This window comes from Struthio camelus, chromosome 32 (assembly GCF_040807025.1).
Source record: "Struthio camelus isolate bStrCam1 chromosome 32, bStrCam1.hap1, whole genome shotgun sequence".
NCBI classification, from domain to species: domain Eukaryota; kingdom Metazoa; phylum Chordata; class Aves; order Struthioniformes; family Struthionidae; genus Struthio; species Struthio camelus.
In genome coordinates this window covers 475,739-500,829 of record NC_090973.1, presented here as the reverse complement: position 1 = coordinate 500,829, position 25,091 = coordinate 475,739, and the positions used below count along the sequence as shown (strand labels likewise).

Sequence of the window (25,091 nt, the reverse complement as noted above, 5' to 3'; positions counted from 1 at the left end):
CCAGTGTTGGGGTAATTGCACCCAAATATCGGGGGAGGTCCTGGGGGATTGCACCCAAAATGTGGAGGGGCACCTGGGAATTGCACCCAAAATGTGGGGGTGACACCTGGGAATTGCACCCCAGTGTTGGGGTAATTGCACCCAAATATCGGGGGAGGTCCTGGGGGATGGCACCCAAAATGTGGAGGGGCACCTGGGAATTGCACCTCGGTGTTGGGGTAATTGCACCCAAATATCGGGGGAGGTCCTGGGGGATTGCACCCAAAATGTGGGGGGGGCACCTGGGAATTGCACCCTGGTGTTGGGGTAATTGCACCCAAATATTGGGGGAGGTCCGGGGGGATGGCACCCAAAATGTGGGGGGGGCACCTGGGAATTGCACCCCGGTGTTGGGGTAATTGCACCCAAATATCGGGGGAGGTCCTGGGGGATTGCACCCAAAATGTGGGGGGGACACCTGGGAATTGCACCCAAAATGTGGGGGGGACACCTGGGAATTGCACCCCGGTGTTGGGGTAATTGCACCCAAATATCGGGGGAGGTCCTGGGGGATTGCACCCAAAATGTGGAGGGGCACCTGGGAATTGCACCCAAAATGTGGGGGGGACACCTGGGAATTGCACCCAAAATGTGGGGGGGGCACCTGGGAATTGCACCCCGGTGTTGGGGTAATTGCACCCAAATATCGGGGGAGGTCCTGGGGGATTGCACCCAAAATGTGGAGGGGCACCTGGGAATTGCACCCAAAATGTGGGGGGGACACCTGGGAATTGCACCCAAAATGTGGGGGGGGCACCTGGGAATTGCACCCCGGTGTTGGGGTAATTGCACCCAAATATCGGGGGAGGTCCTGGGGGATTGCACCCAAAATGTGGAGGGGCACCTGGGAATTGCACCCAAAATGTGGGGGGGACACCTGGGAATTGCACCCCGGTGTTGGGGTAATTGCACCCAAATATCGGGGGAGGTCCTGGGGGATTGCACTCAAAATGTGGAGGGGCACCTGGGAATTGCACCCCAGTGTTGGGGTAATTGCACCCAAATATTGGGGGAGGTCCTGGGGGATGGCAACCAAAATGTGTGGGGGGGGACACCTGGGAATTGCACCCCGGTGTTGGGGTAATTGCACCCAAATATCGGGGGAGGTCCTGGGGGATTGCACCCAAAATGTGGAGGGGCACCTGGGAATTGCACCCAAAATGTGGGGGGGACACCTGGGAATTGCACCCCGGTGTTGGGGTAATTGCACCCAAATATCGGGGGAGGTCCTGGGGGATTGCACCCAAAATGTAGGGGGGGACACCTGGGAATTGCACCCCGGTGTTGGGGTAATTGCACCCAAATATCGGGGGAGGTCCTGGGGGATTGCACCCAAAATGTGGGGGGGACACCTGGGAATTGCACCCCGGTGTTGGGGTAATTGCACCCAAATATCGGGGGAGGTCCTGGGGGATTGCACCCAAAATGTGGGGGGGGCACCTGGGAATTGCACCCCCTGATATTGGGGACGTTGCACCCAGATATTGGGGAATCGCACCCGAATATTGGGGAATCGCACCTGAATATTGGGGAATTGCACCCAAATATTGGCAGATTGCACCCAAATATTGGGCGATCGCATGCAAATATTGGGGAATCGCACCTAAATATTGGTGAATTGCACTCCAAATATTGGGGAATTGCACCCGAATATTGGGGAATTGCCCCCAAATATTGGGGGATTGCAACCAAATATTGGGGAAATTGCACCCGAATATTAGGGAATCACACCCAAATATTGGCGAATTGCACCCAAATATTGGGCAATTGCATGCTAATATTGGGGAATTGCCCCCAAATATTGGGGAATTCCCCCCAAATATTGGGGAATTGCTACCAAATATTGGCGAATTGCACTCCAAATATTGGGGAACTGCACCCAAATATTGGGGAATTGCCCCCAAATATTGGGGGATTGCACTCAAATATTGGGGAAATTGCACCCGAATATTGGGGAATCGCATGCAAATATTGGGGAATTGCACCCGAATATTGGCAGATTGCACCCAAATATTGGGCGATCGCATGCAAATATTGGGCAATCGCTCCTAAATATTGGGGGATTGCACCCAGATATTGGGGGATCGCACCCGAATATTGGGGAATTGCACCCGAATATTGGGGAATTGCAACCAAATATTGGGGAACTGCACCCAAATATTGGGGGATCGCACCCGAATATTGGGGAATCGCACCCGAATATTGGCAGATTGCACCCAAATATTGGTGGATTGCACCCATAAATTGGGGAATTGCACCCAAATATTGGGGAAATTGCACCCGAATATTAGGGAATCGCACCCGAATATTGGCAGATTGCACCCAAATATTGGGGAATTGCACCCGAATATTGGGGAATCGCATGCAAATATTGGGGAATCGCACCTAAATATTGGTGGATTGCACCCAAATATTGGGGAATTGCACCCGAATATTGGGGAATCGCACCCGAATATTGGGGGATCGCACCCGAATATTGGGGAATCGCATGCAAATATTGGGGAATCGCACCTAAATAATGGGGAATTGCACCCAAATATTGGGGAATTGCACCCGAATATTGGGGAATCGCATGCAAATATTGGGGAATCGCACCTAAATATTGGGGAATTGCACCCGAATATTGGGGAACTGCACCCAAATATTGGGGGATCGCACCCGAATATTGGGGAATTGCACCCAAATATTGGGGAATCGCACCCGAATATTGGCAGATTGCACCCAAATATTGGGGAATTGCACCCGAATATTGGTGGATTTCACCCAAATATTGGGGAATTGCACCCGAATATTGGGGAATCGCATGCAAATATTGGGGAATCGCACCTAAATAATGGGGAATTGCACCCAAATATTGGGGAATTGCACCCAAATATTGGGGGATCGCACGCAAATATTGGGGAATTGCATCCGAATATTGGGGAATTGCACCCATAAATTGGTGGATTGCACCCAAATATTGGGGAATCGCACCCGAATATTGGGGGATCGCACCCGAATATTGGGGAATCGCATGCAAATATTGGGGAATTGCACCCAAATATTGGGCGATCGCTCCTAAATATTGGGGGATCGCACCCAAATATTGGGGAATTGCACCCAAATATTGGGGAATCGCACCCGAATATTGGGGGATCGCCCCCGAATATTGGGGGATCGCACCCAAAAGCGGCGGGGGGGGGCAAGGGGGGGCTCACCCCGTGCCAGCGGTAGACGTGCACGCGCCCGCCGCGGCGCCCGTCGTAGTGCAGGTGGGCGCCCACCAGCAGCAGGTCGGTGAGGCCGTCGGCGTCCAGGTCGAGGGCGCAGAGCACGGCCCCGAAGTAGGAGCCGATCTGCGGGGGGGGGGCACCCAAAATTGGGGGGGGGGGGGAGCACGGGACCCCCCCCTTTCCCGGGCTGCCGAATTTGCAACCGGTCCCCGTGCAAAAATTGCCGCCGGCAACTTCCCCGGCCCGCAACCCGCCTCCCCACCCCCTCCCCAAAATGCCACCCCCCCCAAAATGCAGCCCGCTGCCCCCAAATTGCAACGTGCATGGGGCCCCCCCCCCAAATTGCAACCCCCTCGCCCCAAAATTGCAACCTGCGCCGTCCCCCAAATCGCAACCCGCTCTCCCAAATTGCGGCACAAACTCCCCAAATTGCAACCCGCCCCTTCCCCAAATTGCAACCCACCCCCCCCAAATTGCAACCCGCCCCTCCCCCAAATTGCAACCTCCACTCCAAAATTGCAACCCGCCCCCTCCCCAACTTGCAACCCACCCCCCAAAATTGCAACCCACACCTCCCCCAAATTGCAACCGCCACTCCAAAATTGCAAACCACCCCCTCCCCAAATTGCAACCCGCTCCCCAAATTGCAACCCAGCAACTCCCCCAAATTGCAACCTGCACCCCAATATTGCAACCCACCCCTTCCCCAAATTGCAACCCACCCCCCTAAATTGCAAGCCACCCCCTCCCCAAATTGCAACCCGCACCCCAAAATTGCAACCCACCCCTTCCCCAAATTGCAGCCCACCCCCCTAAATTGCAACTTGCCCCTTCCCCAAATTGCAACCCGCACCCCAAAATTGCACCGTGCATCGTCACCGAATTGCAACCCACCCCCCTAAATTGCAAACCACCCCCCTAAATTGCAACCCAGCAACTCCCCCAAAATTGCAACCCACCCCCCAAAATTGCAACCCACACCCCAAAATTGCAACCCGTCCCTTTCCCAAATTGCAACCCGCACTCCAAAATTGCAACCCACCCCCTCCCCAAATTGCAACCCACACCCCAAAATTGCAACCTGCCCCTTCCCCAAATTGCAACCCGCACTCCAAAATTGCACCGTGCATCGTCACCGAATTGCAACCCACCCCCCAAATTGCAACCCACCCCCCTAAATTGCAACCCAGCAACTCCCCCAAATTGCAACCCGCTCCCCAAAATTGCAACCCGCCCCTTCCCCAAATTGCAACCCACCCCCCAACATTGCACCGTGCATCACCTCCGAATTGCAACCCGCACCCCAAAATTGCACTGTGCATCGTCACCAAATTGCAACCCACCCCCCAAAATTGCAACCCGCCCCTTCCCCAAATTGCAACCCGCACTCCAAAATTGCACCGTGCATTGTCACTGAATTGCAACCCACCCCCCAACATTGCAACCCGCCCCCTCCCCAAATTGCAACCCACCCCCCAAAATTGCAACCCACCCCCCAAAATTGCAACCCACACCCCCAAATTGCAACCCGTCCCTTTCCCAAATTGCAACCCGCACTCCAAAATTGCAACCCGCCCCCTCCCCAAATTGCAACCCACACCCCAAAATTGCAACCCGCCCCTTCCCCAAATTGCAACCCGCACTCCAAAATTGCACCGTGTATCGTCACCGAATTGCAACCCACCCCCCAAATTGCAACCCACCCCCCTAAATTGCAATCCAGCAACTCCCCCAAATTGCAACCCGCTCCCCAAAATTGCAACCCGTCCCCTCCCCAAATTGCAACCCACCCCCCAACATTGCACCGTGCATCACCTCCGAATTGCAACCCGCACTCCAAAATTGCACCGTGCATTGTCACTGAATTGCAACCCACCCCCCAACATTGCAACCCGCCCCCTCCCCAAATTGCAACCCACCCCCCAAAATTGCAACCCACCCCCCAACATTGCAACCCGCCCCCTCCCCAAATTGCAACCCACCCCCCAAAATTGCAACCCACCCCCCAACATTGCAACCCACCCCCTCCCCAAATTGCAACCCGCACTCCAAAATTGCACCGTGCATCGTCACCGAATTGCAACCCACCCCCCAACATTGCAACCCAAAAAACCCACAACCCGCCCTGCCCCTTCCCCCCCCCCAAAATTACACCCCCCCACCCCTTCCCCAAAACCCCGCGCCCTGCCCCGAACGGCCGCCCGCTACCTGCTGGCCCGGCAAGAACTGCACGGGCCTCCACGGGCCGGCGCCGGGCGGCGGCGCCTCGAAGACCACCACGCGGCCCACGTGGCCGTGCCGGGGGGCGCCGGCGGCGTAGAGCGCCCGCCCGCGTCGCGCCATGGAGGCCACGGCGTAACCTGGGTGGGTGCCGCAACGGCCGGTCAGCGGCGCCCCGGGGCGAGTTGGGGGTGGGTGGGTGGGTGGGGGGCGCTCACCCAGGTAGGAGTCGGTGAGGTTGGCGGCCAAGGCCGGGCTGGGCACGAAGACGTCGCCGGGCGCCGCCAGCTCCAGCAGCCCCCCGGCCCAGTCGTCGGCCCCCACGGCCCCCGTCACCACCCGGCCCCCCGCGACGGCCAGGCTGAAGCCGCTGGACGACAGCTCCAGGTGGAAGCGGTTGTGGGTGCTGGTGCCTGCGGGAGGAAGAGCAGGGAGGGCGGCGATCGGTTTTTTGGGGGCGATTGCATGGGGTGATCTTCCAAAATGTGGGTGCAATTGCACGGAGTGACCTCTCCCAATTTGGGTGCGATTGCATGGGGTGATGCCCCCAAAATGTGGCTGCAATTGCATGGGATGATCCCCCAAAATGTGGGTGCAATTGCATGGGGTGATGCCCCCCAAATTCGGGTGCGATTGCATGGGGGGGTGACTCCCCCAAATTCAGGTGCAATTGCACGGAGTGACCTCTCCAAATTTGGGTGCGATTGCATGGGGTGATGCCCCCAAAATGTGGGTGCAATTGCATGGGGTGATCCCCCCCAAATTCGGCTGCAATTGCATGGGGTGATGCCCCCAAAATGTGGGTGCAATTGCATGGGGTGATCTCCCCAAATTTAGGTGCGATTGCATGGGGTGATGCCCCCAAAATGTGGGTGCAATTGCATGGGATGATCCCCCCCAAATTTGGGTGCAATTGCATGAGGGTGACTCCTCCAAAATGTGGGTGCAATTGCATGGGGTGATCTCCCAAAATTTGAGTGCCATTGCATGGGGTGATGCCCCCAAATTCGGGTGCAATTGCACGGAGTGACCTCTCCAAATTTGGGTGCGATTGCATGGGGTGATGCCCCCAAAATGTGGGTGCAATTGCATGGGATGATGCCCCCAAAATGTGGGTGCAATTGCATGGGGTGATGCCCCCCAAATTTAGGTGCGATTGCATGGGGTGATGCCCCCAAAATGTGGGTGCAATTGCATGGGGTGACTCCCCAAATTTGGGTGCGATTGCATGGGGGGGTGACTCCCCCAAATTCGGGTGCAATTGCACGGAGTGACCTCTCCAAATTCGGGTGCGATTGCATGGGGTGATGCCCCCAAAATGTGGGTGCAATTGCATGGGATGATCCCCCCCAAATTCGGCTGCAATTGCATGGGGTGATGCCCCAAATTCGGGTGCAATTGCATGGGGTGATCCCCCCCCAAATTTGGGTGCAATTGCATGAGGGTGACTCCTCCAAAATGTGGGTGCAATTGCATGGGGTGATCTCCCAAAATTTGAGTGCCATTGCATGGGGTGATGCCCCCAAATTCGGGTGCAATTGCATGGGGTGACCTCCCAAAATGTGGGTGCAATTGCATGGGGTGACCTCCCCAAATTTGGGTGCGATTGCATGGGGTGATGCCCCCAAAATGTGGGTGCAATTGCATGGGATGATCCCCCCCCAAATTCGGGTGCAATTGCATGAGGGTGACTCCTCCAAAATGTGGGTGCAATTGCATGGGGTGATCTCCCAAAATTTGAGTGCCATTGCATGGGGTGATGCCCCCAAATTCGGGTGCAATTGCATGGGGTGACCTCCCAAAATGTGGGTGCAATTGCATGGGGTGACCTCCCCAAATTTAGGTGCGATTGCATGGGGTGATGCCCCCAAAATGTGGCTGCAATTGCATGGGATGATCCCCCAAAATGTGGGTGCAATTGCATGGGGTGATGCCCCCCAAATTCGGGTGCGATTGCATGGGGGGGTGACTCCCCCAAATTCGGGTGCAATTGCACGGAGTGACCTCTCCAAATTTGGGTGTGATTGCATGGGGGGGGTGACTCCCCCAAATTCGGGTGCAATTGCACGGAGTGACCTCTCCAAATTTGGGTGCGATTGCATGGGGTGATGCCCCCAAAATGTGGGTGCAATTGCATGGGGTGATGCCCCCCAAATTCGGCTGCAATTGCATGGGGTGATGCCCCCAAAATGTGGGTGCAATTGCATGGGATGATCCCCCCCAAATTCGGCTGCAATTGCATGGGGTGATGCCCCCAAAATGTGGGTGCAATTGCATGGGGTGATGCCCCCCAAATTTGGGTGCGATTGCATGGGGGTGACTCCCCAAATTCAGGTGTGATCGCATGGGGTGATGCCCCCAAATTCACGTGAAATTGCATGGGGTGACCTCCCCAAATGTGGGTGCAATTGTATGGGATGATCCCCCCAAATTCGGGTGCAATTGCATGGGGTGATGCCCCCAAATGCGGGTGCAATTGCACGGAGTGACCCCCCCCCAAATTTGAGTGCGATTGCATGGGGTGACCCCCCAAAATTTGGGTGCAATTGCATGGGGTGACCCCCCCCTCCAAATTTGAATGCAATTGCATGGGATGGCTCCCCCAAAATGTGGGTGCAATTGCACGGGCTGACACCCCCTAAATCTGAGTACAATTGCATGGGGTGATGCCCCCAAATTTGGGTGCAATCCCCCTGCAGGTGACCCCAAGATCGGGGTGCAATCACCTTGCAGCACCCCGATCTTTGGGTGGCATCTCCCTGGGAGGGGGGGTCACCCCAGCTATTTGGGTGCAACCCCTCCCCTCCCACCCCGGGCTGGGGGTGCCGTTGCCGGGGTCGGCGCCCACCTTCGATGTCGTAGATCTTGGCCTGCAGCTCCTTGAAGAGGCCCTTGAGCTTCTCGAAGCTGTCGAGGACCTTGACGAACTCGGTGCTGGGCTGCGACGCGAACTGGCTCAGGTAGAGGCGGGTGTCCGGGCTGCCAAAGTTGTTGCCCACCTGCAGGTGGGAGACCCCGGACGCCTGGGTCCCCATTGACCTGGACACCTGGGTCCCCATCGACCTGGACACCTGGGTTCCTATTGGCCAGAACATCTGGGCCCCCATTGACCTGGACACCTGGGTCCCTTCTACACCCAGACGCTTAGGTCCCCATTGACCAGGACACCTGGGTCCCCATTGACCTGGACACCTGGGTCCCTTCTGCACCCCAACACCTGGGTCCCCATTGACCGGGACACCTGGGTCCCTTCTGCACCCAGACGCTTAGGTCCCCGTTGACCAGGACACCTGGGTCCCCATTGACCTGGACACCTGGATCTCCCATTGATTAGGACACCTGGGTCTCCATTGACCCAGACACCTGGGTCCCCATTGACCTGGACACCTGGGTCCCCATTGTCCAGGACACCTGGGTCCCTTCTGCACCCCAACACCTGGGTCTCCATTGACCGGGACACCTGGGTCCCCATTGACCTGGACACCTGGGTCCCTTCTGCACCCGGATACCTGGATCCCCATTGACCTGGACACCTAGGCCCCAACTGACCTGGACACCTGGGTCCCCATTGACTGGAACACCTGGGTCCCCATTGACCTGGATGCCTGGGTCCCCATTGACCTGGACACCTGGGTCCCTCCCACCCCAGACACCTGGGTCCCCGTTGACCTGGACACCTGGGTCCCTCCCACCCCAGACACCTGGGTCCCCATTGACCAGGACACCTGGGTCCCTCCCACACCCAGAAACCTAGGTCCCCTTGCCCGGACGCCTGGGCCCCGTGGGGGCCGCCGCACCCCGATGATGTAGCGGAGGATGCCGCGCTCCTCGGCGGCCGAGACGTCGCCCGTGTCGGTGGCGTCGCCGTCCGTGATGATGATCATCACCCGCTTGGCGCCCGCCCGGGCCCCGTTCTCCGGGGTGAAGATGTTCTTCCTGCGCCGGGGGACGGGGGTGAAACCGGGCGCCGGCGGGGGGCAATTCCTCGGGATCGCCCCGGATTTTGGGGTGCAATTCCCTAGAATCGCCCAGATATTGGGGTGCAATTCCCTGGGACGGCCTTGGGTACCGGGGTGCAATTTGCTGGGGTCATCTCAATATTGGGTGCAATTCCCAGCGATCCCCCGCATTCGGGTGCAATTCCCCGGGGTCTCCCAGGCTTTGGGGGTGCAATTCTCTGGATTCCCCCCAGACTTGGGTGCAATTCCCTGGATTCCCCCCAGATTCGGGTGCAATTCCCCAGGATTATCCCCCAGACTTGGGTGCAATTCCCTGGATTCCCCCCAGATTCGGGTGCAATTCCCCACGATCCCCCAGATTTGGGTGCAATTCCTGGGATTCCCCCCACATTCGGGTGCAATTCCCAGGATTTTCCCCAGATTCGGGTGCAATTCCCTGGATTCCCCCCAGATTCGGGTGCAATTCCCCAGGATCCCCCATATTGAGGTGCAATTCCCAGGATTTCCCCCAGATTCGGGTGCAATTCCCCACGATCCCCCAGATTCGGGTGCAATTCCCTGGATTCCCCCCAAGATTTGGGTGCAATTCCCAGGGATACTCCCATATTCAGGTGCAATTCCCGGGATTCCCCCCACATTCGGGTGCAATTCCCAGGATTTCCCCCAGATTCGGGTGCAATTCCCCAGGATCCCCCATATTGAGGTGCAATTCCCAGGATTTCCCCCAGCTTTGGGTGCAATTCCCAGGATTTCCCCCAGATTTGGGTGCAATTCCCTGGATTCCCCCCACATTCGGGTGCAATTCCCAGGATTTCCCCCAGATTCGGGTGCAATTCCCCAGGATCCCCCATATTGAGGTGCAATTCCCAGGATTTCCCCCAGCTTTGGGTGCAATTCCCAGGATTTCCCCCAGATTTGGGTGCAATTCCCTGGATTCCCCCCAAGATTTGGGTGCAATTCCCAGGGATACTCCCATATTCAGGTGCAATTCCCGGGATTCCCCCCACATTCGGGTGCAATTCCCAGGATTTCCCCCAGATTCGGGTGCAATTCCCCACGATCCCCCAGCTTTGGGTGCAATTCCCAGGATTTTCCCCCAGATTCGGGTGCAATTCCCGGGATTTCCGCCCGGCCCCCGCACTCACGCCACGTAGGTGATGGCCGAGAAGGTGTCGGTGAGGCTGCGGAGCTGCTGCACGTGGCGCAGCAGCGCCCGGGGCTCGGGCCGGGCCGCGTAGTCCCGCAGCGTGAACTCCGTCCGCGTCCGGTCCGAGAACTGCACCGCTGCAAACTGCCCCCGGGGCCGGCACCCGTGGGACGCCGGCTCCCCCCTCCGTCGCCCCGCCGAGCCCCCCAGAGCCCGTAGACCTCCAGGGAGCCCCATAGACCCCCACAGAGCCCCATAGAGTCACATAGACCTCCTAGACACCCCTAGACCCTCCACAGACCCTGCAGACCCCAGAGATGCCCATAGACCCCATAGACCTCCATAGACATCCACAGACCTCCACAGACCCCTTACATCCTGATAGACCCCCAGAGAGCCCCACAGAGCCCCATAGACCCCCATAGAGTCACATAGACCTCCTAGACACCCCTAGACCCTCCACAGACCCTGCAGACCCCAGAGATGCCCATAGACCCCATAGACGCCCATAGACCTCCATAGACATCCACAGACCTCCACAGACCCCTTACATCCTGATAGACCCCCAGAGAGCCCCACAGAGCCCCATAGACCCCCATAGAGCCACATAGACCTCCTAGACACCCCTAGACCCTCCACAGACCCTGCAGACCCCAGAGATGCCCATAGACCCCATAGACGCCCATAGACCTCCATAGACATCCACAGACCTCCACAGACCCCTTACATCCTGAGAGACCCCCAGAGAGCCCCACAGAGCCCCATAGACCCCCATAGAGCCACATAGACCTCCTAGACACCCCTAGACCCTCCACAGACCCTGCAGACCCCAGAGATGCCCATAGACCCCATAGACCTCCATAGACATCCACAGACCTCCACAGACCCCTTACATCCTGATAGACCCCCAGAGAGCCCCACAGAGCCCCATAGACCCCCATAGAGTCACATAGACCTCCTAGACACCCCTAGACCCTCCACAGACCCTGTAGACCCCAGAGATGCCCATAGACCCCATAGACCTCCATAGACATCCACAGACCTCCACAGACCCCTTACATCCTGATAGACCCCCAGAGAGCCCCACAGAGCCCCATAGACCCCCATAGAGTCACATAGACCTCCTAGACACCCCTAGACCCTCCAGAGACCCTGCAGACCCCAGAGATGCCCATAGACCCCATAGACGCCCATAGACCTCCATAGACATCCACAGACCTCCACAGACCCCTTACATCCTGATAGACCCCCAGAGAGCCCCACAGAGCCCCATAGACCCCATAGACCCCCATAGAGTCACATAGACCTCCTAGACACCCCTAGACCCTCCACAGACCCTGCAGACCCCAGAGATGCCCATAGACCCCATAGACGCCCATAGACCTCCATAGACATCCACAGACCTCCACAGACCCCTTACATCCTGATAGACCCCCAGAGAGCCCCACAGAGCCCCATAGACCCCCATAGAGCCACATAGACCTCCTAGACACCCCTAGACCCTCCACAGACCCTGCAGACCCCAGAGATGCCCATAGACCCCATAGACGCCCATAGACCTCCATAGACATCCACAGACCTCCACAGACCCCTTACATCCTGATAGACCCCCACAGAGCCCCACAGAGCCCCATAGACCCCCATAGAGTCACATAGACCTCCTAGACACCCCTAGACCCTCCACAGACCCTGCAGACCCCAGAGATGCCCATAGACCCCATAGACGCCCATAGACCTCCATAGACATCCACAGACCTCCACAGACCTCCATAGACCCCTACAGACCCCTTACACCCCACTAGACCCACAGAGAGCCCCCCAGAGCCCCATAGACCCCATAGACCCCCATAGAGCCCCACAGCCCACCCAGACCCTCCTAGATGCCCCTAGACCACTCCAAGAGCCCTAGAGACCCCCCCCAGACCTCCATAGATCCCATAGACCCCCCCAGAGAGTCCTGTAGACCCCCCGCTAGATCCCATGGAGCCCCCAGAGGCCCCCAAGGAGCGGGCCGGTCCCCCCGGCCCCCCCGGCCCCCCGCGGCGCCCACGTGGATGGAGCTGTTGTGCAGCTGCTCCATGACGTCCACCATGAAGTCGCGGATGGTGCCGAACTGGGCCGACGTCATGCTGTTGGAGCCGTCGAAGAGGAAGGCCAGGTCCACCGTCCCCGGCAGGCAGCCTGCGGCCCGGACGCCTGGGTCCCTCCGGACGCCTGGGCCCCTCCCCGGATGCCTGGGTCCCTCCCTGGACGCCTGGGCCCCTCCCGGATACCTGGGTCCCTCCCTGGACGCCTGGGCCCCTCCCCGGACACCTGGGCCCCTCCCAGATGCCTGAGTCCCTCCCCGGACACCTGGGTCCCTTCCCGGATGCCTGGGTCCCTCCCTGGACGCCTGGGCCCCTCCCCGGACGCCTGGGTCCCCCCGGACACCTGGGCCCCTCCCCGGACACCTGGGTCCCTTCCCGGATGCCTGGGTCCCCCCGGACACCTGGGTCCTCCCGGATGCCTGGGTCCCTCCCTGGACACCTGGGCCCCTCCCGGACGCCTGGGCCCCTTGCGGACGCCTGGGCCCCTTGGACACCTGGGCCCCTCCCCGGACACCTGGGCCCTTCCCCAGACACTTGGGCCCCTCCCTGGATGCCTGGGCCCCTCCCGGACACCTGGGCCCCTCCCCGGACACCTGGGCCCCTCCCGGATGCCTGAGTCCCTCCCCGGACACCTGGGTCCCTTCCCGGATGCCTGGGTCCCCCCGGACACCTGGGTCCCTCCCCGGACACCTGGGTCCCCCCGGACACCTGGGCCCCTCCCCGGACACCTGGGTCCCTTCCCGGATGCCTGGGTCCCCCCGGACACCTGGGTCCTCCCGGATGCCTGGGTCCCTCCCTGGACACCTGGGCCCCTCCCGGACGCCTGGGCCCCTTGCGGACGCCTGGGCCCCTTGGACACCTGGGCCCCTCCCCGGACACCTGGGCCCTTCCCCAGACACTTGGGCCCCTCCCTGGATGCCTGGGCCCCTCCCGGACACCTGGGCCCCTCCCTGGACACCTGGGCCCCTCCCGGACACCTGGGCCCCCTTCCCCGGACACCTGGGCCCCTCTTCCCAGATGCCTAGGTTCCCCCGGACGCCTGGGCCCTCCCGGCCACCTGGGCCCTCACCCTGGTAGCCGGGGGCCAGGACGCGGGGGGCGCCGAGCCGGGGCCCCAGCTCGTAGCAGAGGCCGCTGACGTAGACGTTGCGGTCGCACTCGCGGCTCAGCCCGGGGCCGCAGGCCTGTGGGGGGGGGGGGGGGCGGGGCTAGGCGGTGGGGGGCGGGGCGGGGACGCCTGGGCCCCCTCCCCTCACCCCACCCCACCGGCTCCCCCCCCCGCCTCCACCCGCCCCGAACTCACGATGGCGCCGGTGTCGGTGCGGGCCAGGGCCATGCCCAGGTGGGGCACGGAGCCGTTGTCTGCGGGGACACGGGGGTCAGGGGACGCCTGGGCCCCCCCGTGACCCTTAACTCTGCCCCCTCTACCCTTAACTCTGCCCCTCTACCCTTAACTCTGCCCCCTCTACCCTTAACTCTGCCCCTTTTCCCTTAACTCTGCCCTTTACCCTTAACTCTGCCCCCTCTACCCTTAACTCTGCCCCTTTTCCCTTAACTCTGCCCCCTCTACCCTTAACTCTGCCCCTTTACCCTTAACTCTGCCCCCTCTACCCTTAACTCTGCCCCTTTTCCCTTAACTCTGCCCTTTACCCTTAACTCTGCCCCCTCTACCCTTAACTCTGCCCCTTTTCCCTTAACTCTGCCCCCTCTACCCTTAACTCTGCCCCTTTTCCCTTAACTCTGCCCTTTACCCTTAACTCTGCCCCCTCTACCCTTAACTCTGCCCCTTTACCCTTAACTCTGCCCCTTTACCCTTAACTCTGCCCCCTCTACCCTTAACTCTGCCCCTTTTCCCTTAACTCTGCCCCTTTACCCTTAACTCTGGCCCTTTACCCTTAACTCTGCCCCTTTACCCTTAACTCTGCCCCTTTTCCCTTAACTCTGCCCCCTCTACCCTTAACTCTGCCCCTTCTACCCTTAACTCTGCCCCTTTTCCCTTAACTCTGCCCCCTTTACCCTTAACTCTGCCCCTTTACCCTTAACTCTGCCCCCTCTACCCTTAACTCTGGCCCTTTACCCTTAACTCTGCCCCCTCTACCCTTAACTCTGGCCCTTTACCCTTAACTCTGCCCTTTACCCTTAACTCTGCCCCTTTTCCCTTAACTCTGCCCCCTTTACCCTTAACTCTGCCCCTTCTACCCTTAACTCTGCCCCTTTTCCCTTAACTCTGCCCCCTCTACCCTTAACTCTGGCCCTTTACCCTTAACTCTGCCCTCTACCCTTAACTCTGCCCCTTCTACCCTTAACTCTGCCCCCTCAACCATAACAGGTGCTCAGGACTCCTGGGCCCCTCCCTACCTTTAACCCCGCCCCCTTCTGCCCTCCTCCCACCCCACCCCACCCCACGGCCCGGCCCCAGCCCACCTGCCAGCGGCAGCTCCCGGCAGCTGCCCGTGTCCACCCGGCACTCATAGAGGCGCCCGGCGCCCTCCGCCGCCGCCGCCGGCGCTCCCACCAGGATCCTGCAGCGAGGGGTGAGGGTGACGGGTGAGGGGCCCAGGCATCCGGGCTGGAGACGGGCCCAGGAGTCCGGGGCCGGGGGAAATGGAGGGGGAGGATGAGGACGCACCGGGAGCCGTTGAGCTGCAGCACTTGGTGGCCGAAGCTCTCGGAGATGTTGGGGGCCAGGAGACGGAAGGGCACCGGGTCCAGGTTGAAGCCGGCGGCCGAGGACAACCCTGGGGGCAGAGTTAAGGTTACGGAGCGGGCCCAGGCGTCCGGGCGGCTCCACCTCGGAGGTTAGGGAGCGGGCCCAGGCGTCCAGGCGGCTCCACCTCGGAGGTTAGGGAGCGGGCCCAGGCGTCCGGGCGGCTCCACCTCGGAGGTTGGGGAGCGGGCCCAGGCGTCCGGGCGGCTCCACCTCGGAGGTTGGGGAGCGGGCCCAGGCGTCCGGGCGGCTCCACCTCGGAGGTTGGGGAGCGGGCCCAGGCGTCCGGGCGGCTCCACCTCGGAGGTTGGGGAGCGGGCCCAGGCGTCCGGGCGGCTCCACCTCGGAGGTTGGGGAGCGGGCCCAGGCGTCCGGGCGGCTCCACCTCGGAGGTTAGGGAGCGGGCCCAGGCGTCCGGGCGGCTCCACCTCGGAGGTTGGGGAGCGGGCCCAGGCGTCCGGGCGGCTCCACCTCGGAGGTTGGGGAGCGGGCCCAGGCGTCCGGGCGGCTTTACGGTTAACCTCAGGGCCTCGCCGGAGTCACTTCCTTTCTGGGGCCGTGGGAGCGGGCCCAGGCGTCCGGGCACCTCACCCCCCCACCCGCTTCCCAGGCACCACGCGGGGGCCCAGGCATCCGGTGCTGCCTCTCCCCCAACTCCAGTCTTATCACCACCCAGGGGGCCCAGGCGTCCAAGGGACCCAGGTGTCCGGGTAGCCCAGTGAGGGGGCCCAGGTGTCCGGGACCCCGCTCCTCCTTCCCCGTGCGGGGGGCCCAGGCATCCGGGTAGCCCAGTGAGGGGGCCCAGGCATCCGGGACCCTCTCCCCCCTCCCCAAGCAAGGGGCCCAGGCATCCGGGTAGCCCAGTGAGGGGGCCCAGGCATCCGGGACCTCCTTCCCCCCTCCCCACACGGGGGGCCCAGGCGTTCGGGTACCCTACTGAGAGGGCCCAGGCATCCGGGACCTCCTTCCCCACTCTCTGAGCAGGGGGCCCAGGCGTCCGGGTAGCCCACTGAGGGGGCCCAGGTGTCCGGGACCCCACTCCCCCCTCCCCAATCAGGGGGTCCAGGCGTCCGGGACCCCTCTCCCTCCTCCCTGAGCAGGGGGCCCAGGCATCCGGGTAGCCCACTGAGGGGGCCCAGGTGTCCGGGACCCCACTCCCCCCTCCCCACGCTGGGGGCCCAGGCGTCCGGGAGGTCCGTACCGGCGAGGGCGATGCCCAGGAGGACGAGGCCGGGCCCGGCCATGCTGGCGGCGGCGGCGGCGGCGGCAACGCACTGGGGCGGCGCTGGGGCCCCTGTTTCCTTCTGACGCCTGCGCAGGCGTCGGCGGTCCCGGATGCCTGGGCCCCCTCTTCCTCCCCACGGCGACTGTGCCTCATGGGGACCCAGGCGTCCGGGTGCACTATGGGTCAGGGACCCAGGCGTCCGGGTGCACCACAGACCAGGGACCCAGGCGTCCGGGTGCATCGCAGACCAAGGACCCAGGCGTCCGGGTGCACCACAGACCAAGGACCCAGGTGTCCGGGTGCACCACAGACCAGGGACCCAGGCGTCCAGGTGCATCGCAGACCAAGGACCCAGGCGTCCGGGTGCACCACAGACCAGGGACCCAGGCGTCCGGGTGCACCACAGACCAAGGACCCAGGCGTCCGGGTGCACCACAGACCAGGGACCCAGGCGTCCGGGTGCACCACAGACCAAGGACCCAGGCGTCCGGGTGCACCACAGACCAGGGACCCAGGCGTCCGGGTGCACCACAGACCAAGGACCCAGGCGTCCGGGTGCACCACAGACCAGGGACCCAGGCGTCCGGGTGCACCACAGACCAGGGACCCAGGCGTCCGGGTGCATCGCAGACCAAGGACCCAGGCGTCCGGGTGCACCACAGACCAAGGACCCAGGCGTCCGGGTGCACCACAGACCAGGGACCCAGGCGTCCAGGTGCATCGCAGACCAAGGACCCAGGCGTCCGGGTGCACCACAGACCAGGGACCCAGGCGTCCGGGTGCACCACAGACCAAGGACCCAGGCGTCCGGGTGCACCACAGACCAGGGACCCAGGCGTCCGGGTGCACTATGGGTTGAGGGCTGGCGGGGGGCCCAGGCATCCGACCACTGGCTGTGGGTAGGGGCCCAGAGGGGGCCCAGGCGTCCGGGTCTGCTGTGGGTTGAGGCCCAGCGGGGACCCAGGCATCCGGGGCTGTTGTGAGCCGAGTGCCGGGATGGGCCCAGGCGTCCGGGTCAGTTCAAGGTTGGGCCCAGGCCTCCTGGAGCGTGTTGGACTGAGCACCGGAGTGGGCCCAGGCGTCCGGGTGCGAATTGGGCCGAATCCTGGGGTGGGCCCAGGCGTCCGGGTGGGTCTGGGGGTGGGCCCAGGCATCCGGGCGTGCATCGGGCCGAGTCCCAGAATGGGCCCAGGCGTCCGGGCGAGTGTCGGGCCGAGTCCCAGTGTGGGCCCAGGCGTCTGGGTCGGCCCGGGGGCGGGCCCAGGCGTCCGGGCGCGCATCGGGCCGAGTCCCAGAATGGGCCCAGGCGTCCGGGTCGGCCCGGGGGCGGGCCCAGGCATCTGGGCGCGCATCGGGCCGAGTCCCGGGGCGGGCCCAGGCGTCCGGGTTGGCCCGGGGGTGGGCCCAGGCATCCGGGCGCGCATCGGGCCGAGTCCCAGAATGGGCCCAGGCGTCCGGGTCGGCCCGGGGGCGGGCCCAGGCGTCCGGGCGTGCATCGGGCCGAGTCCCAGAATGGGCCCAGGCGTCCGGGTCGGCCCGGGGGCGGGCCCAGGCGTCCGGGCGTGCATCGGGCCGAGTCCCAGAATGGGCCCAGGCGTCCGGGTCGGCCCGGGGGCGGGCCCAGGCGTCCGGGCGTGCATCGGGCCGAGTCCCAGAATGGGCCCAGGCGTCCGGGTCGGCCCGGGGGCGGGCCCAGGCATCCGGGCGCGCATCGGGCTGAGTCCCAGAATGGGCCCAGGCGTCCGGGTTGGCCTGGGGGCGGGCCCAGGCGTCCGGGCGCGCATCGGGCCGAGTCCCAGAATGGGCCCAGGTGTCCGGGTTGGCCCGGGGGCGGGCCCAGGCGTCCGGGCGTGCATCGGGCCGAGTCCCAGAATGGGCCCAGGTGTCCGGGTTGGCCCGGGGGCGGGCCCAGGCGTCCGGGCGTGCATCGGGCCGAGTCCCAGAATGGGCCCAGGCGTCCGGGTCGGCCCGGGGGCGGGCCCAGGCGTCCGGGCGTGCATCGGGCCGAGTCCCAGAATGGGCCCAGGCGTCCGGGTCGGCCTGGGGGCGGGCCCAGGCGTCCGGGCGTGCATCGGGCCGAGTCCCAGAATGGGCCCAGGCGTCCGGGTCGGCCTGGGGGCGGGCCCAGGCGTCCGGGCGCGCATCGGGCCGACTCCTGGGGCGGGCCCAGGCGTCCGGGTCGGCCCGGGGGCGGGCCCAGGCGTCCGGGCGTGCATCGGGCCGAGTCCCGTGGCGGGCCCAGGCGTCCGGGCGCACGTCGGGCTGAGTCCCAGAATGGGCCCAGGCGTCCGGGTCGGCCCGGGGGCGGGCCCAGGCGTCCGGGCGTGCATCGGGCCGAGTCCCAGAATGGGCCCAGGCGTCCGGGTTGGCCTGGGGGCGGGCCCAGGCGTCCGGGCGCGCATCGGGCCGAGTCCCAGAATGGGCCCAGGCATCCGGGTTGGCCCGGGGGCGGGCCCAGGCGTCCGGGCGTGCATCGGGCCGAGTCCCAGAATGGGCCCAGGCGTCCGGGTCGGCCCGGGGGCGGGCCCAGGCGTCCGGGCGCGCATCGGGCCGAGTCCCAGAATGGGCCCAGGCGTCCGGGTCGGCCCGGGGGCGGGCCCAGGCATCTGGGCGCGCATCGGGCCGACTCCTGGGGCGGGCCCAGGCGTCCGGGTCGGCCCGGGGGCGGGCCCAGGCGTCCGGGCGTGCATCGGGCCGAGTCCCAGAATGGGCCCAGGTGTCCGGGTTGGCCCGGGGGCGGGCCCAGGCGTCCGGGCGTGCATCGGGCCGAGTCCCAGAATGGGCCCAGGCGTCTGGGTCGGCCCGGGGGCGGGCCCAGGCGTCCGGGCGCGCATCGGGCCGACTCCTGGGGCGGGCCCAGGCGTCCGGGTCGGCCCGGGGGCGGGCCCAGGCATCCGGGCGTGCATTGGGCCGAGTCCCAGAATGGGCCCAGGCGTCCGGGTCGGCCCGGGGGCGGGCCCAGGCATCTGGGCGCGCATCGGGCCGACTCCTGGGGCGGGCCCAGGCGTCCGGGTCGGCCCGGGGGCGGGCCCAGGCGTCCGGGCGTGCATCGGGCCGAGTCCCAGAATGGGCCCAGGCGTCCGGGTCGGCCTGGGGGCGGGCCCAGGCGTCCGGGCGCGCATCGGGCCGACTCCTGGGGCGGGCCCAGGCGTCCGGGTCGGCCCGGGGGCGGGCCCAGGCGTCCGGGCGTGCATCGGGCCGAGTCCCGTGGCGGGCCCAGGCGTCCGGGCGCACGTCGGGCTGAGTCCCAGAATGGGCCCAGGCGTCCGGGTCGGCCCGGGGGCGGGCCCAGGCGTCCGGGCGTGCATCGGGCCGAGTCCCAGAATGGGCCCAGGCGTCCGGGTTGGCCCGGGGGCGGGCCCAGGCGTCCGGGCGTGCATCGGGCCGAGTCCCAGAATGGGCCCAGGCGTCCGGGTCGGCCCGGGGGCGGGCCCAGGCGTCCGGGCGTGCATCGGGCTGAGTCCCAGAATGGGCCCAGGCGTCCGGGTCGGCCCGGGGGCGGGCCCAGGCGTCCGGGCGCGCATCGGGCCGAGTCCCAGAATGGGCCCAGGCGTCCGGGTCGGCCCGGGGGCGGGCCCAGGCATCTGGGCGCGCATCGGGCCGACTCCTGGGGCGGGCCCAGGCGTCCGGGTCGGCCCGGGGGCGGGCCCAGGCGTCCGGGCGTGCATCGGGCCGAGTCCCAGAATGGGCCCAGGCGTCCGGGTCGGCCCGGGGGCGGGCCCAGGCGTCCGGGTGTGCATCGGGCCGACTCCTGGGGCGGGCCCAGGCGTCCGGGCGCGCGTCGGGCCGAGTCGCAGCGTGGGCCCAGGCGTCCGGGCGGGATGTTGCGCGAGCGCATCCAGGCGGCGCTGGAGGAGCTGACGGCGGCGGAGCTGCGGCACCTCAAGGCGGCCCTGGGCCAGGTGCCCCTGGCGCCCGGCTACGCCGCCATCGCCCGCAGCCGCCTCGAGCCCGCCGACGTCTTCGACCTCACCGACCTGCTCGTCGGCCACTACTGCGAGGCCTACGGGGCCGCCGTGGCCGCCGCCGCCCTCCGCCGCGTCCGCCGCCTCGACCTGGCCGAGCCCCTCGCCGCCGCCGCCGCCGCCGCCGGTCAGCGGGGTTGCAAGCCCTGGGGGGTTCGGGGGGGGTTGCATCCGGGTTGCAAAGAGCAGGGGGGGCTGCAAACGCTGGGGGGGTTGCATCGGGGTTACAAAGAGCAGGGGGGGCTGCGCTGGGGTTGCAAAGAGCAGGGGGGGTTGCATCGGGGTTGCAAAGAGCTGGGGGGGGGCTGCAAACGCCGGGGGGGTTGCATCGGGGTTGCAAAGAGCAGGGGGGGCTGCAAACGCCAGGGGGGTTGCATCGGGGTTGCAAAGAGCAGGGGGGGTTGCGTTGGGGTTGCAAACGCCGGGGGGGGGGTTGCATCGGGGTTGCAAACGTTTGGGGGGTGCATCAGGGTTGCAAAGAGCAGGGGGGGTTGCATCGGGGTTGCAAAGAGCTGGGGGGGGGCTGCAAACGCCGGGGGGGTTGCATCGGGGTTGCAAAGAGCAGGGGGCTGCGTCGGGGTTGCAAACGGCCGGGGGGGCTGCAAACGCCGGGGGGGGGTTGCATTGGGGGTTGCAAAGAGCAGGGGGTTGCATTGGGGTTGCAAACACCGGGGGGGGTTGCAAATGCTGGGGGGGGGGTTGCATCGGGGGTTGCAAAGAGCAGGGGGGGTTGCAAATGCTGGGGGGGGGTTGCAGTGGGGGTTGCAAAGAGCAGGGGGTTGCATCGGGGTTGCAAACGCCGGGGGGGTTGCAAATGCTGGGGGGGGCTGCAAAGGGGGGGGTTGCATCGGGGTTGCAAAGAGCAGGGGGTTGCATCGGGGTTGCAAACACCGGGGGGGTTGCAAATGCTGGGGGGGGGGTTGCATCGGGGGTTGCAAAGAGCAGGGGGGGTGCATCGGGGTTGCAAAGAGCAGGGGGGGGTTGCGTTGGGGTTGCAAACGCCGGGGGGGCTGCAAAGGGGGGGGTTGCATCGGGGTTGCAAAGAGCAGGGAGTTGCATCGGGGTTGCAAAGAGCAGGGGGGGCTGCAAACGCCGGGGGGGTTGCATCGGGGTTGCAAAGAGCAGGGGGGGTTGCAAATGCTGGGGGGGGGGTTGCAGTGGGGGTTGCAAAGAGCAGGGGGGGGTTACATTGGGGTTGCAAACACCGGGGGGGTTGCAAATGCTGGGGGGGGGGTTGCAGTGGGGGTTGCAAAGAGCAGGGAGTTGCATCGGGGTTGCAAATGCCGGGGGGGTTGCAAATGCTGGGGGGGGGGTTGCATCGGGGTTGCAAAGAGCAGGGGGGGGTTGCAAATGCTGGGGGGGGGTTGCAGTGGGGGTTGCAAAGAGCAGGGGGTTGCATCGGGGTTGCAAACGCCGGGGGGGTTGCAAATGCTGGGGGGGGCTGCAAAGGGGGGGGTTGCATCGGGGTTGCAAAGAGCAGGGGGTTGCATCGGGGTTGCAAACACCGGGGGGGTTGCAAATGCTGGGGGGGGGGGTTGCATTGGGGTTGCAAACGGCCGGGGGGGCTGCAAACGCCGGGGGGGCTGCAAACGGCCGGGGGGGGTGCATCGGGGTTGCAAACGGCCGGGGGGGCTGCATCGGGGTTGCAAACGCTGGAGCTTGCGCCGGGATTGCAGGGTCCGGGGGCTTTGCACCGGGGTTTCCGAATCCTGGATTTTGCCCGCCGAATTGCAAAACCGGAGGATTTGCCCCGGAAGCGCTGAATCCCAGGATTCGAACCCAAAAATGACAAAGCCGGAGATTCGCACGGGAATCCGGGGATTCGCACCAGAAAGTCGAAATCCCAGAATTTGCCCTGAATTGGCCACATGGGGCTAATGGGCCCCAACATTTCCAAATCCCGGGCGATTTGCCCTGGAATTGGGGCATCCCGGAGTTTGCAGCCGAATGGCCAAATCCTGGGATTTGCACCGGCATTTCCGAAGCCGGAGGGTTGCACCGGCACGTGCGAACCCGCGAGATTTGCACGGGGGCTTTGCAACCCCGGGGGCTTTGCACGGGGGATTTGCACACTCGGGGGCTTTGCACGGGGGATTTACACACTCGGGGGCTTTGCACGGGGGATTTGCAACCCCGGGGGCTTTGCACGGGGGATTTGCACACTTGGGGGCTTTGCACTGGGGATTTGCAACCCCGGGGGCTTTGCACGGGGGATTTGCACACTTGGGGGCTTTGTACTGGGGTTTTGCACACTTGGGGGCTTTGCACGGGGGATTTGCAATCCCGGGGGCTTTGCACGGGGGATTTGCACACTTGGGGGCTTTGCACTGGGGATTTGCAACCCCGGGGGCTTTGCACGGGGGATTTGCACACTTGGGAGCTTTGCACTGGGGATTTGCAACCCCGGGGGCTTTGCACTGGGGATTTGCACACTTGGGAGCTTTGCACGGGGGATTTGCACACTTGGGGGCTTTGCACTGGGGATTTGCAACCCTGGGGGCTTTGCACGGGGGATTTGCACACTTGGGGGCTTTGCACTGGGGATTTGCAATCCCGGGGGCTTTGCACGGGGGATTTGCACACTTGGGGACTTTGCACAGGGGATTTGCAACCCCGGGGGCTTTGCACGGGGGATTTGCACACTTGGGGGCTTTGTACTGGGGTTTTGCACACTTGGGGGCTTTGCACGGGGGATTTGCAATCCCGGGGGCTTTGCACGGGGGATTTGCACACTTGGGGACTTTGCACAGGGGATTTGCAACCCCGGGGGCTTTGCACGGGGGATTTGCACACTTGGGGGCTTTGTACTGGGGTTTTGCACACTTGGGGGCTTTGCACGGGGGATTTGCAATCCCGGGGGCTTTGCACGGGGGATTTGCACACTTGGGGACTTTGCACAGGGGATTTGCAACCCCGGGGGCTTTGCACGGGGGATTTGCACACTTGGGGGCTTTGTACTGGGGTTTTGCACACTTGGGGGCTTTGCACGGGGGATTTGCACACTTGGGGGCTTTGCACTGGGGATTTGCAATCCCGGGGGCTTTGCACGGGGGATTTGCACACTTGGGGGCTTTGTACTGGGGTTTTGCACACTTGGGGGCTTTGCACGGGGGATTTGCACACTCGGGGGCTTTGCACGGGGGATTTGCACACTTGGGAGCTTTGCACTGGGGATTTGCAACCCCGGGGGCTTTGCACGGGGGATTTGCACACTTGGGGACTTTGCACAGGGGATTTGCAACCCCGGGGGCTTTGCACGGGGGATTTGCACACTTGGGGGCTTTGTACTGGGGTTTTGCACACTTGGGGGCTTTGCACGGGGGATTTGCACACTCGGGGGCTTTGCACGGGGGATTTGCACACTTGGGGCTTTGCACGGGGGATTTGCACACTTGGGAGCTTTGCACTGGGGATTTGCAACCCCGGGGGCTTTGCACGGGGATTTGCAACCCCGGGGGCTTTGCACTGGGGATTTGCACACTTGGGAGCTTTGCACGGGGGATTTGCACACTCGGGGGCTTTGCACTGGGGATTTGCAACCCCGGGGGCTTTGCACTGGGGAATTGCAAACTTGGGAGCTTTGCACGGGGGTTTTGCACACTTGGGGGCTTTGCACTGGGGATTTGCAACCCCGGGGGCTTTGCACGGGGGATTTGCAAACTTGGGGGCTTTGCACTGGGGAATTGCAACCCCGGGGGCTTTGCACGGGGGATTTGCACACTTGGGGGCTTTGCACGGGGGATTTGCACACTCGGGGGCTTTGCACGGGGGAATTGCAAACTTGGGGGCTTTGCACTGGGGATTTGCAACCCCGGGGGCTTTGCACGGGGGATTTGCACACTTGGGGGCTTTGCACTGGGGTTTTGCACACTTGGGGGCTTTGCACTGGGGATTTGCACACTTGGGGGCTTTGCACTGGGGATTTGCAATCCCGGGGGCTTTGCACGGGGGATTTGCACACTCGGGGGCTTCTCCCGGCGCTTCGGGCCCCGCCGCAGCCCCCTCTCCGGCGGTCGCAGGCGCCGCCGTCGCGCAGCCCCCCGCCGCCGCCGCCGCCGCTCGGGAGCTGCACTTCGTGGAGCGGCACCGGGCCGAGCTGATCCAGCGGGTGCCGGCGGTGGAGCCGCTGCTGGACCTGCTGCTGGGCGAGGTGCTGGACGAGGAGCAGGCGCGGGCCGTGGCGGCCGAGGGGACCCCGCAGGCCGCCATGCGCCGCCTCCTGGGCCTGGCCCCGGCCTGGACGCCCCGCTGCAAGGACCGCGTGGCGGCCGCCCTGCGCCGCCGGCACCCGGCCCTGGTGGCCGAGCTGGAGGCCCGCGACCGCGGCCGGCCCTAGCCGGGTCGGGGCGGGAAAGGAAGCGGGTGCCAAGGAGGGAAAAGTGCTGGGGGGGGGGGGAAAGGGAAAAAAAAAAGGAAAGCGGGGGGTGGGGAGGGGGTGCCAAGGAAGGCGGTGGCAGAAAGCAAAGGGTTGCAAAAAATAAATAAATAAATAAATAAAATAAGGGGGAGCAAAAGAAGGGGGTTGCAAAA

General features: G+C 64.0%; 3 protein-coding genes across 6 annotated transcripts in view; 1 reads left to right on the top strand and 2 right to left on the bottom strand.

Annotated features, from left to right (window-relative positions):
• Positions 1-16,887, bottom strand: part of LOC138063568 (integrin alpha-L-like) — a 43,945-nt gene extending 27,058 nt beyond the window's left edge. Inside the window, exons 1-12 of one of the 4 annotated variants that reach the window (XM_068923197.1) lie at positions 16,573-16,887; positions 15,294-15,402; positions 15,089-15,186; positions 13,968-14,026; positions 13,734-13,848; positions 12,628-12,758; positions 10,576-10,721; positions 9,269-9,407; positions 8,320-8,470; positions 5,690-5,884; positions 5,460-5,611; positions 3,237-3,374 (exon numbers count right to left, since the gene is read on the bottom strand). In XM_068923197.1, coding sequence (XP_068779298.1) covers positions 3,237-3,374; positions 5,460-5,611; positions 5,690-5,884; positions 8,320-8,470; positions 9,269-9,407; positions 10,576-10,721; positions 12,628-12,758; positions 13,734-13,848; positions 13,968-14,026; positions 15,089-15,186; positions 15,294-15,402; positions 16,573-16,837 — 1,698 coding nt within the window. In that variant the 5' untranslated portion in view covers positions 16,838-16,887. The remainder of the gene's footprint in view (positions 1-3,236; positions 3,375-5,459; positions 5,612-5,689; positions 5,885-8,319; positions 8,471-9,268; positions 9,408-10,575; positions 10,722-12,627; positions 12,759-13,733; positions 13,849-13,967; positions 14,027-15,088; positions 15,187-15,293; positions 15,403-16,572) is intronic. The other 3 variants (XM_068923198.1, XM_068923199.1, XM_068923200.1) reach the window with 3 other exon arrangements.
• LOC138063617 (uncharacterized) lies at positions 10,728-12,559 on the bottom strand. The gene is made up of 3 exons (XM_068923355.1): positions 12,502-12,559; positions 12,242-12,453; positions 10,728-11,896 (listed from the first exon to the last, which is right to left on the bottom strand). Exons 1-3 carry the CDS (start codon positions 12,557-12,559, stop codon positions 11,702-11,704), a joined length of 465 nt encoding a protein of 154 aa, XP_068779456.1. The 3' UTR covers positions 10,728-11,701.
• Positions 16,888-20,302: 3,415 nt separating the features above from the next.
• On the top strand, positions 20,303-24,965 carry LOC138063518 (glutamine-rich protein 2-like). The gene is made up of 2 exons (XM_068923132.1): positions 20,303-20,688; positions 24,050-24,965. The coding sequence occupies exons 1-2, from the start codon at positions 20,418-20,420 to the stop codon at positions 24,895-24,897; spliced, it is 1,119 nt and encodes a 372-aa protein (XP_068779233.1). The 5' UTR covers positions 20,303-20,417; the 3' UTR covers positions 24,898-24,965.
• Positions 24,966-25,091: the final 126 nt, after the last annotated feature.

What these genes read in the sequence shown, in the direction of transcription:
- LOC138063617 (XM_068923355.1), bottom strand. Translation starts at nt 12,559, where the DNA reads ATGGGATCTAGCGGGGGGTCTACAGGACTCTCTGGGGGGGTCTATGGG. An exon ending in GGTCTATGGGATCTATGGAG is followed by an intron (nt 12,454 to 12,501) that starts GTCTGGGGGGGG and finishes AGGGGCATCTAG; the next exon opens with GAGGGTCTGGGTGGGCTGTG. An exon ending in GTGGAGGGTCTAGGGGTGTC is followed by an intron (nt 11,897 to 12,241) that starts TAGGAGGTCTAT and finishes TGGAGGGTCTAG; the next exon opens with GGGTGTCTAGGAGGTCTATG.
- LOC138063518 (XM_068923132.1), top strand. Translation starts at nt 20,418, where the DNA reads ATGTTGCGCGAGCGCATCCAGGCGGCGCTGGAGGAGCTGACGGCGGCG. An exon ending in CGCCGCCGCCGCCGCCGCCG is followed by an intron (nt 20,689 to 24,049) that starts GTCAGCGGGGTT and finishes CACACTTGGGAG; the next exon opens with CTTTGCACGGGGGATTTGCA.